At 41.6% G+C, this 11,732-nt stretch overlaps 2 protein-coding genes across 7 annotated transcripts; both read right to left on the minus strand.

The window, feature by feature from the left end:
* Positions 1-252: 252 nt before the first annotated feature.
* LOC100120251 (arylsulfatase B) lies at positions 253-5,471 on the minus strand. Of its 6 annotated transcripts, none has more exons than XM_032596445.1 (9): positions 5,367-5,470; positions 4,611-4,837; positions 3,460-3,619; positions 3,149-3,375; positions 2,752-2,995; positions 2,509-2,666; positions 2,103-2,394; positions 1,708-2,024; positions 253-1,571 (listed from the first exon to the last, which is right to left on the minus strand). In XM_032596445.1, exons 2-9 carry the CDS (start codon positions 4,713-4,715, stop codon positions 1,338-1,340), a joined length of 1,737 nt encoding a protein of 578 aa, XP_032452336.1. In that variant the 5' UTR covers positions 4,716-4,837; positions 5,367-5,470; the 3' UTR covers positions 253-1,337. The 6 variants fall into 6 exon arrangements, with proteins under 6 accessions (XP_032452336.1, XP_016838648.1, XP_032452337.1 ...); XM_016983159.3 differs by having other exon boundaries at positions 5,301-5,440; XM_032596446.1 differs by having other exon boundaries at positions 5,214-5,440.
* A 2,281-nt stretch (positions 5,472-7,752) lies between these two features.
* Positions 7,753-11,495, minus strand: LOC100679178 (uncharacterized protein PFB0765w-like). Its single transcript, XM_008212056.4, has 11 exons — positions 11,067-11,495; positions 10,853-10,979; positions 10,631-10,775; positions 10,277-10,552; positions 10,054-10,195; positions 9,851-9,964; positions 9,201-9,773; positions 8,840-9,114; positions 8,428-8,764; positions 8,202-8,348; positions 7,753-8,120 (listed from the first exon to the last, which is right to left on the minus strand). Exons 1-11 carry the CDS (start codon positions 11,107-11,109, stop codon positions 8,053-8,055), a joined length of 2,247 nt encoding a protein of 748 aa, XP_008210278.1. The 5' UTR covers positions 11,110-11,495; the 3' UTR covers positions 7,753-8,052.
* Between the last annotated feature and the right edge of the window lie 237 nt (positions 11,496-11,732).

Below are 11,732 nucleotides of genomic sequence, written 5' to 3' on the forward strand. Positions count from 1 at the left end.
AGTGTATATTCAAGGAAAGAAAGTTAAAATGAATTGAAAAAAAATACGTAAAAGATGCGTCAAATTTATCAAACCAAAAAGACTATTTAAAACTGTCGTTCTCCAAAGCATGAGACGTACCATTGTTCGGGTAGAGCACACGGATCTTCATCAATATAAAAGAACAAAAATATTTTCATTGATTTAAAAGTGTGAACCCGCGTATGTTATTATATTTTACAAGCCATTAGGTCTTGAATGTTAGATGATAAATTCGGAATAATATACATGTTTTTATTAAACAAATATAAAATAATAATACAAGAAATGTACACTTGTTACTAAATGCTATGTCTTTTTATTTGATAAAGCTAAATCAAATGTGCAAGAGTTCTAACAAATTAACTGTTACTTGCGTTAAAAATTCAAGAATCATATATTTGTCTTGAGTATGGGAATCTCAAAAATCTAAACATGATAAATTGTGATTTTTTCTGCCACTCATAAACAAGCAATGAAACTATATAAACTTACATGGTATAAACGCAAACAATAGTGACCCGAACGCACTGTAAAAAATTGTTCTAAAAAAGGCTAGAATATAAGTAATTCGTAAAGATATTCCAGAGCTACAAATTTATACATTTAAAGCTAAATTTTAAAGCATAACTTAATAAATTAATACGATCAGAAATCTTGCAAAAAATTTGATCGACTCCGAAGAATTTCATGCCAATGTTACAAGCACGACGTTATTTTGGTTTCTAAAAACTATAATTTTGCATGCATTTTTATTGGACTTAACTTATCCTATACAACACTGACTGTAAACTACACGCATTAGAAAAAACTTCTATTATACGTTCTACCTCAAAAGTAGCCATATAGTAAAAACAGTAGCATTTAGGGGCCATGCGTGCGAATTAAAAAAAAAAACAGGCCAAGGAAGATCGTGTTTGCTCTCTTATCGAAACCGAATACATCTAGTCTAATTTTGAATCATAAATATAATATTTTTATTTCAGCACGTGGCTGTTAAATGCGGCGACAAACCTCTAAACACACTGTTCTTTATAAGCCCCTGAAGGTTTTTTTTTACATTTACCGCACAATCATATAGAGAGCGTAAAATTCCTTAAACCTAATCACGGGACGGATTACATAACTGTGTCGTCTTTTCCTCCTCTACACAAGTGACGACAGTTTTTCAAACAAGTGTAAGCCTCTATCGCTTATAATTATATCTTTGTTCAGCGAGGTTGATCCCTCGATTGTTCCTCGACGCGACGGCTCGACTCCGGGTTGGCCTCGACACTGCAACACCGTATTCGGCGGGCAACCTCCGGGTGATCCTGAAGTCAAATAAAGGCTCGTAGTCCCACGATGATGAACAACAGACCCAGATGAGCGCAAACCGCAAGTGTTCCCAGTGCAGCTGCGGCGTTCGTGTATTCGTAATCCTCCATTATGAGCCACGGCTGCCACGTGTAGTTCCAGCGACGGGGGTCTGCCATGTAGTCCACCGGCATCCTGATCTGTCGCGTCAGGAGGTTGCTGTACTTGTCGAGGAAGAGCTCCAGCTCTTGCAGTTGCTGTAGAGCGAGAAATTTAATCTTGGTATTATATTGTATTCCCGTACATTCACCCCAAATGTATTTCTACTTCGACTTGTTCAAAGCCTGCTTGTAAAAATAACTTGCTGCATGCGTGTCGAGCAAAAGAACTTACCGCTGGATAACTCTTGGCGACATTGTTGGTCTCGCAAGGATCGATGCCGAGATCGAAGAGACAAGCGGTCTGATTGCAGGATGGCAGGGTGTATCTGCTCGTGTACTGCATGTTGGTCATGTTAGGTCGGCAAAGTACGGTCGCCTGTCTCTGTAGCTCCCACATGACGCTCTCTTGGGTGACCGGCACGCCGAGGTGTTCGCGTATAGCATCGGACACGGCGGACTTCAGGATCCTGCTCGTGTTGTACATCGGGTTCTTGTGACCTCGACCGATTTCGCCTTCCACGTTGTCGTAGTAGCCGTGGTAAAGCGAGCCTGAAACATACACGGTATTATATTGTATACTTTGGTTATTATATGCTGTTTTCTTATAATGCCGAAAACGATTTTTACCTCTGACGATTTTGAACCGCTTGTCTATCGCGGCCTCGGTTTGGGTGTACTCGTCGATGTTGAGTAGTATCTTGTCGCGCACATTACCGGTACCGATACTCAGCACGTCCCACTGGCTGACGCCGTCGATCGGTCCGAGATCCCTCATGTCGCCACCTGCGACCTGGAACAAGGTCGGAAGCCAGTCGGTCACGTGGAACAGCTGCTCCGAGACGCGACCTTTGCTCAGCAACTTCGGCGACCACATCGCGGCCACGCTGCGCACTCCGCCCTCGAACAGCGTGTACTTTGTCTGCAACAAAGTTATTGTTCTATTTTGATTATACCGATCATCGTGCTCTATTACGAAGCAATGTTTTCACTTTGAAATTTTAACTCGGCGTATGAATAAAAAATATAAACGGACCCCTCTGAGTGGCCAGTTGGATGCCCAGTTGCGGAACTTGCCGATCGTAGCTCCGCCGTTGTCGCTCATGAAGACGATGACGGAATTCTTTAGCATTCCCCTGTCGCCCAGTGACGAGACTATTCGTCCCAACGAGTCGTCCAGCCTGGCTACCATCTCTGCAAGAATCATCGTCGCCATTACAATTCCAAACGCATCTATAATTAAATCAGTATAGAGTAAGAAATCGGTAACAAAACTCACTTGCGTAAGCTCGCCGTTTGGGTTCACTGATGTGTCTAAACTCGTCGTCGTAGGGATTGTCTTCGAAGGGAACGTCCATGGGCGCGTGTGGGGCCAGATGCGACACTTGCAGATACATCGGACTTTCGAGATCGTGTCGGTAAATAACGTCGATAGCCGCTTGGGTAAAGCGATCGGTCGCGTACACGCCATCGGTGCCGTAAGCCGTCTCTCCGTTTATGTGCATGTCGAAGCCGCTCATGTTCTGCGAAACACGCATACACAAGAATACAGTCGACGGAAATCGAGAGTGTTGCAAATACATGTAAGTTTTGCGTCGTCTCTCGTCGCTCTTGTTCGTTCTCGCTGTTTCACGAGTTTTTAAAAGCTACGATTGCTTTACAAAATATAGACTCACTCCTTGACTGTATCGGTAATCGTAGTAACCAATGTGGCTGTTGTAGAAGCCGTAGAAGTAGTCGAAACCTCGTCGATTGGGAAGGTGTTTGGGCGTGTGGTAGCCCACGTGCCACTTTCCAATGAGATTCGTCTCGTAACCCAGCCCCTGCAAGTACTCGGGCAACGTTTGCACGTGTACGGGCAGTCCTCGTGGTTCTCCACCTGCGATACCGGCGCCTTGCATCCCTGAGCGCGTGAGAAAAAAATCAACGTTATTACAAGGTGAAATTTACATCATCCGAGTGTAACGAATGGCATCGTATGGCGTACCCATCCTGATGGGATATTTCCCAGTGAGAAAAGCCGCCCGCGTGGGCGAACATGAGGGCAGGACGTAGTGCTTGTTGAGGATGATTCCGTTGTAGCCGAGAGCGTCGATGTTCGGCGTGGGGATCTGCGTCGCGCCGTGGAAGCCCACGTCGTTCCAGCCCTGTTTCACGAAAGAGACTCAGGATAAAATTTTTTCGCGCACGACGCGTGTCCTGATAAATCGGTAGAAAGATACAAATTATACGAGCGTTCTTATACAGCGTACGAAAAAGACGAAAATAAGCAGATAATAGTAGTACACGAGGAGCGAGCGGCGGGGTCGGATGGAATTTTATTTGTTTGGCGGTCATACAGCCGAGTGTATGAGTCACGGACGCACAGACACAGCATCCTCTCTCTCTCTCTCTCTCTCTCTCTCTCTCTCTCTCTCTCTCTCTCTCTCTCTCTCTCTCTCTACTGCGGAGGCGTAGACCACGCGACGCGTTAGTCGCTGTAATTGTCTCAACTAATGACTACATTAATTCAAGACGCTCTCTCGCTCTCTTCTCTTCACTCTCTCTCTCCCGGGGCAGCTGCAATGCGATTACATTGGATTAAGTATTATGGAAAAAAGCGAGGCGGAAATAACAGCCGTACGTGTGTACACGCGCGGCCCGAGCGACGTCCAGCAGGCATTATTGCACTTACTCATACACCGCGTCGTCCCTCTCTCGTTATTATATCGTTTCTTTTCGCCAGTTTGTATAATTCAATTTCCGACCACCTTTTCTCAACTCCGCGAGTAATTGGCCGCATAAACAGCCGACTGGTTTGTTTCAACTCGCAGACCGGATAGAGCCCGCGCGTGTGTACTTTTTCAAAACAATAATAACCCATGAGCGCGCAGGGCGTGCAGCGACTGCGGCACTTTGTCGAGATATATTATCAGCTGACTTTTCGCGCATGAAAACTTTTTATAAACGAAGAATTGGTATTAACGCGTTATTGGGCCGCTTATACAGCAGTAGTTTATTCCATCGGATCGTTAGCGAACGAGGCGCGATATAACGTGCAATGGCAGTGCATCGGTTAAACGAGTGCGGAGCGAAGAATAAGAAGAAAAAAAGGTCGACCGATCCAAATCGATTAGCAGTTTTAATTCGCTCGCTCACCAAGTCGTCGGCCATGAAGACGATGATGTGCGGTCGACCCTCGAAATCGGCGCAACTCGAGCCCAAGAGGCCGGCGATTGTCAAGAGGGCAATAAACTTCCGCATCTTCGCTCTTCGTTAACGACGTTGGCTTGCTCGAATATTATTTCGATCGGCTCTCCTGTATTCTGCGATGCCGTATCACCTGATGCGCATCGGTATATTATGCGTGAGACTCCGGACAAAATCTGGAGAGAAAAAGTTGAATAAGCGATCGGAATTGTACGTTCGATTTTTACAGAATGATTGTTGATCGGTTTTTTGATAATCAATTAAATTCCACGTTGAAGTTCGTGTTCATTACTGCTTGGATATCAATTTTAACTTCCAATTATGCAAATACAACGCTGCGTATTTATTATGCGAATCGCCTAGTTGCGTGCGTTATTCTGACAAATTGAACTTAATTCCTTTTCGCGGTGAAAAGTAAGAGATTAAAATTCTCTTGATTATAACATTTTTCCTGCACGCATTTAGGTATAGCAAAAGCAGTTGACAATTACTAAAAATAATGTAATTCATACAGTAGTGTAAAAACCAAATAAAAAAGCTTTCTATACATACTAAAAGCTGTGATCGTATCGCACACAAAAGAGATCTCGTCCCTACGCAATTATTTATCACAAGGCACGATTGAGAGTTAATACACACCAGAGGCAAAAATCAAACAACAGCGAGGATCAACAAAGCAAAACACGAGCTAGAGGCTTCACTAACTTTGAGGTAGTCGGCGTATGCGACACACGAGGTCAGCGCATCATCGTCGTCACCGGACTGAGAAGCCGGGCAGAAGATTAGGCGGCCTTTATATAGGAGAGCTCGATCTTGGGTCCGTCAACGTATGGGCCGAGGGGCGCGCGCGCACATGAAAATTACTAAAGAGGGAGGGACACGGAGACGTAAGTATGAACCATCATCAGCGGCGTAACGAGCTGCGCCATATATACGTACTCCCGCATAGTTGTCGGCTACTATACTCGTACATGTGTGTGATAGATTCGAATCGGATGTGGAGAAATGCTTTAGAGTTCAAACGACTTTGCCGCGCCGAATGTTTGAATTGGGAAAGCATATCGTTGCTGGAGACGTTTCAATTATCGCGTTGGTTAGTCGGCGGTGACGATGCACATACGTTTTTTCATTGTGTGTGACGAAGCTTCCAAACACTTTGAAGACGACGAAGGCTTCGCTTGAATTCTGCAGAATTGTTAGATATACTTTCGTATAGCGTTATTACGACTTCTTATTGAGATTCGATCTTCTTATCGAAGCATATAATTTTTTTCTTGTCGGGGTTTTACCGATACGAACAGAAAAAAATTATCGTTGGTAAGAAAGATATATTATCTCAACATTGTATTAACCCAATTGTACGTCAGCTGTCAAAGCTCGAGCGAATAGCCAACGAATAACAACCATTCTTTTACGAATATATATACTTTCTCAAACTAGAAAGACAAGTGTTTTAAACGCATTTATCGAAGGAAGCAAAAGTCCTTAAAAACTGCATAAACACACAGGCCGCAGTTCAACGATTGACCGTATAAGTAAATAACGAGGGAGAGCAGCTCTTAAACTCATTTTATACGACAGCCGCGCGCTCTTCTCCTCTGATCTAGCACGCGACAGAGAAAGACATCAGAGTCGGAGCTCAACCCTCGCTATACGCATGCCAGTATAATGAACGGCCACTACATGGACGCGGGCGCGTGTCTCCGGCGCTTTTTACGACTGCATATCGTCCGCGCAATGTCTTCGAGTTGTATTGTGTGTACACTCTGCTGCAATTGCTTTTCCTGCAAACTAAAGAATATAATACAAGTGAGAAAAAACGCTCGAAACAATACGTAGTACAATGTCGTGTGCCATTTTATCTCGTGGTCGGCCCCTAAGTCATGGAAACAAAACGAAATAAAGCTCTCGTGCTTTCGCAATTTTCAGAGAGAGAGAGAGAGAGAGAGAGAGAGAGCCGCGGTAGGCTTAGAAAAGCGTCAAGCTTTCAAGCGCTCTTTTTAATGTTTTTCTCTAGATTACGTGTTTCACCTAGATATCGAAGTCTCTCATCTCACGTCGTCTTAGGTATTTTTTTTCACGGGGAGCGAGAGAAGCTGAAAGATTAATGAGCGGTAGCGCGTGCATTAAGAAAATTGTGTCGCGAGAAAAAAGCTTCGCGCGCGTTTTAAAGCGTCTTGACACCCCTCGCAACGACTTACGATAATAATGCGCGTGTACAAGTTGTAATTATTTTCACGCGCCGTTTTTTCCTCTTTTGCTTCTGGAACACACACGCACGAGCGCTAAATGTCCCTGTACACACGACGTAATACTTATAAAGCTCGCCCTGATGAAATTAATTCGCAGCGCGCACAAATCCCCGATTATTCACGGACAAAGGAGTTAATTTTTATATTTTTTAGAGAGACTTAATATAATTATACATGCACGCAGCTTTCGCTGCTGAGTGCGCGAGACGCCGGCAATTCCAAACTCTCCCGCTCTCTTTACGAGCCGACGACTCTCGCATATTCTCGAGATTAAAAAGGAAGTGGAATTCATCACAGACTCGGACGTATATTGTATACGCGAGTGCAGTCATCTCTCTTCTCTCGAGGCGCGAGGAAAAATCGGGAAATACGTGGCGCTAGACGTAACGCATGATTAATAATATCCTAGCCGCAGTAGCTAGCCGCGGTATCGCCTTACCGAATTGATTAAGTCAATCTAAGGCGATAATTCTCCGTGGAAACTGTACTTCTGCTAGGCGACACAGCGCCGTTTCAATGAATGGGCGCAGACGGATCTCGCGTGTGCATGTGTACGTCGGCCTTGTTTACTCGCCTGCATGTATACATCGTATTAGAGATCTTAGAAATTAAGGCTGCCTGCACGCGCTCCCTTTCATTCCTGTTTTTTATTATATTTTTTACTCTATCTCTCTTGTGCATCATGATAAGTTATGGAGGGACGCGGCAAGGCTTTGTGCATTCGGAACACTTCCTTTTCGCCAGAACATGGCGAGATGGCTATAATTGAATGATTACTTAAATTTCGGTAACTTTGCGATATTTAATGTATAGACTGTGGAAATATTAAGAGCAACCTATGCTACCATATTGTGTGTTTTATTCGACTCTGTTATTTGCGAAGAAACAATGCGTTGCGTTGTTAATACAAGTGCATTTAAAAAAATAGCTATAGTGACTGGTAACGATGATTTTTGTATTGCACAACACTTGCTTGCCAACTATCCTCTTGATATTGATAACGCTTGTTCTCCTTATAAAAAAAAAATGGTTAAACTACTCGTTCAATATGATAAAAACAGTTATTAAAGAGTGCTTAAGTGTTTTGTTAATCTAGGTAAAAAATATGTCCTATATGGAAGGCGTAATAATTTTTTTTTTCAAAAGAATCGTTGCGATTGATTTGTTGGCTTCTTAACGGTGTGGCTCGAAATAAAGTTTATATTCCCTAAAAAAATTAATGGCTCAATTAAAAACAAAAAAACCATACTAAAGATTTCGTATATAGAAAATGAAAACCCTAAAATACTTTGTTCTTGGTTTTCGGACTGAGCGTTATCAACTGTCTGTTGCTGCTGTTGAGATTGTTCTTTTCTTAGATTTGCTGCTACAGGAGAATAAAATTTCTGAAGCATTTCATCGTAGTTGAAACCATTTTCTGAATTAACATCCAAATCTGCAACAAAGTGATATAAAGTATTAATTAACATATATAAATAGGTATAACCCGTTGCCTAAAAGTAAAATATCTTCACCATCGTAAAATCGTTTAGCCAGCTCGACACTACCACCTGGTTCCGTGATCTCGCTGCCAAGGATCATCGATATGTCAGAGTTAGCGTCAGCGTGCATTTCCATGAGTCCGGATATCAAGCTCTGAGATTCCATGTTCAACATATTGTTCATAGAGTTTATAGGGCTTCCGTTGACCATCGATTCTTGTATTATCTCCATCGAAACGGATCTAACCATCTGCGGCTGATCTGGCTGTTGTTGATGTTGATCCATTGAAGCTATGACGGATGCAGCGCTCGAAGGATTTTCAATAGGCGGCATCGGCATAGCTTGCACAAGTGGTTTTGCTGTCTCGCGCTGCAACATATTAAAGGTTACTGGTGATTATTTTATTCATCTATTATTTTATTTGTAATTTGCATCAAAGTGCACCTGCCCTTGCAGTAGCACATTTTGATAATTAACGCGCTCGCATGACTTGATGTAAGGCTTGTTGCCCTGTGGAAGTTTCAACAAGTCCTGGCGGAAGTTGGACTGTTCCGGATTTCTATGACCCTGGGGTGAGTTCGAATGAATTTGTTGTTGTTGGTGTTGCTCTGGAATGTGTTTTGCCATTTTTGCTGGGGTGGGAATAGGACGTTCGGAAGGATTCGCACGATTCATAGGCTGTTTGTCGTCGTCTTTACTTTGATGCTTGGATTGATTCGCTATAAAACAGATTTTTTTTATATATATTATTAATACATCTGTAGGAATTCAAATGCTTTTTGCAAGTGATTAATAAAATGTGTACCTCGTCGTTTAGTGTTGCTTCCCTCGTTCATTTGAGAAGTATCAAGCTGGTTTCCATGCGAATTTTTTCCACCATTGCCGTTTGTCCTTCTCTCGTGTTCGTGGACTTGCTCGAAATTTCGCATCCTTGGTTGTTGAGCTTCTTTCTCTTGGCCTTTAAACGCATTGTTTGAATTCGCTCTTCTCTCGTTCTCATTAACTTGCTCGAAATGACGCGTTTTTTGCTGCTGCCCATTCAGTACATGATTGGAATGAACTCGTTTCTCTTCATTATTGAACATATTTTTAAAATGCGCTTTTCTATCGTGCTCAGTGGCACGCTCGGATTTCCGTGATTGTCCTTGTTTCTCTTCACTATTCGTCGCATTTTCTCGATTAATCTTCCGTTGATTTGATTCGACAGCTTGTTTTTCAGCATTAGTGCGCGCATTTTCATGATTATTGGAATTCATTTTTCGATCGGCAGTTCTGTGTTTCGTCGGAACGTGCTGTTTTTGTTGCGCCTGATGGTGGTATTCGTCGTCATCAATATCCATCGAATCATTCAGCAGTCCTTGGCTATTTTTTTCTTTGTCTGTAAAAATGAAAAAATTCAGTTTTAATATATTATATTCACGCGGTAGTTTCGTCGACGTATCATGGTTTCTATACCTGCATTGTTTTCTATCATTGTAGTATCATTCGACTGGCTCGAATCTTGATTCATATAGATATCGCTGTTCACGTATTCCTGCTCCAACTTATAAGAATTTATAGACTGATTATCTAAGAATAAGAAGAGGAAAACAATTAGAAAATTAATTTTGTTTTAAGTCAACGTAACGCATTAATTAACAATTAAAAAACATATTTACCGAACGCATCATCGCGTTTATCTCTGGAAATTATGTAAGCAGACAAATCAACTTTAGGCAGCTGTTGGGATAGCATCGACGATTTCGTGATTACCCAATCTCTTCTTTTTGACTCTACAGCCTGCTTTTCCAAACGTTCAACCTATACAAATATTTTTACGTTATGGTATAGATGATAAAAGAAATACAAAAATGTTTCGAAAAATCAAATAATATTATAAACCTCTAAACGTAATTCTTTTTCTTGAAATTTTAGACTCTTCACTTTGTTTGCCAATTTGGAACAACATATTTCTTTCTTCTTATGCTCAACATACAATTTGGCAAATTCAATAATTTTCAGTTGCGCGACTCTTCTGCTGATTAGTGCCTTGATTTTCAACATGCGCTTTGTTTCCTCGATTTTGTGGCATATTAGCTTGTTCTGAATGGTGACCTTCAATAATTGTAATTCAGACGCTCGTCTTTCTTTGGCTAGCGGCAATGATTCATACTCCGCCTTGACACAACAACGTTTATCGAGATTTTGTCACATTAATTTAATATATAAAAAAATATCAAAAATATAACATAAAACCTCGTATTTCGCCCAGATTACTCGCTGTTCACGGAGCATACTTTCGTATTTTTCAATTATAGCCATCTGCTTAATCGATTCGGTGTCTTCCATTTTTGCGGCCGCTTCGATCTGTTGATTAACTATTTTCTGATATTCGTCTAATCTAAAAAATGATAAAAGAACTTGCATACTTGATTATTAAGTCGTCAATTTCGCGCAACTAAACTTGTGTGCATATACCTTTCTAAAATGAGAATTTGCGTCGCTTCTCTTCTCTTAGCTTCTCTAAGTTTTTCTTTGTAATCTCGCCTCGTTCGAAGTTCATCGCCAATTTTGTCTTTGATTGCTTTAATCTTGTTTTCATAAACTGCGAACGTTGAAATTAAATGTGTATAGGTAAAATTCTTCGTCGCTACTCGCTATAATGTCTCAACCGTCATTGTTTTGTACTTACTTGTAATTTGCTCCGCAAGTTTTGCTTCATCAAGAGGTTCCATTTTTCCGTATGTAGTTACAACGAGAGTAAAATTTTCAATGAAAACACTTTTTCACCAAACGCAACTTTTCCTCAACTGCCCAATGTAATGTTTTGTCGAACAAAGAAGTTTTTAAGAAGTATAGCATACGAAGCACAGCTAAAGTCAAATATCTTTCTCAGTGTTCCAAAAAGAAACCGTTGAATTTAAAATAAAAGGCTGTCTTTGGTAAATCAAAGTTCAACCAAAAATGAATTTACACAGTAATGCTCTAGTTGCCTCGCCGATTCTATACAGTTATTAATCAATTGTCCAACCTATACTTGCATATATGCAAGAAAAATAATAGGTTTTTGCGGCAGTCGTTAGCTCTTTCTTCCGCGTTTGAAGCCCTTTGTAGCGTCGATAAAACAGGAAATTCTCTCGCAACCGTCGTATAGATGTCAGCAGCGCCCAGCAGCAGAAGCAATTCTATAAAATTTTCTCGGGAATTTGCACACAAACCCGGCACTGGTCGAAAATAAACACACGTGCAACTCGACATTTTGTGTATTTGCGCGGGCGCTTGAGAGACAATGGTAAACAACAATATTAGGTAAAAAATTGAGTGTTCACTTCGCGAAAAGATCCAAGCTATTTTACCT

The sequence above is a fragment of the Nasonia vitripennis genome, chromosome 2 (assembly GCF_009193385.2).
Source record: "Nasonia vitripennis strain AsymCx chromosome 2, Nvit_psr_1.1, whole genome shotgun sequence".
Lineage (NCBI taxonomy): Eukaryota > Metazoa > Arthropoda > Insecta > Hymenoptera > Pteromalidae > Nasonia > Nasonia vitripennis.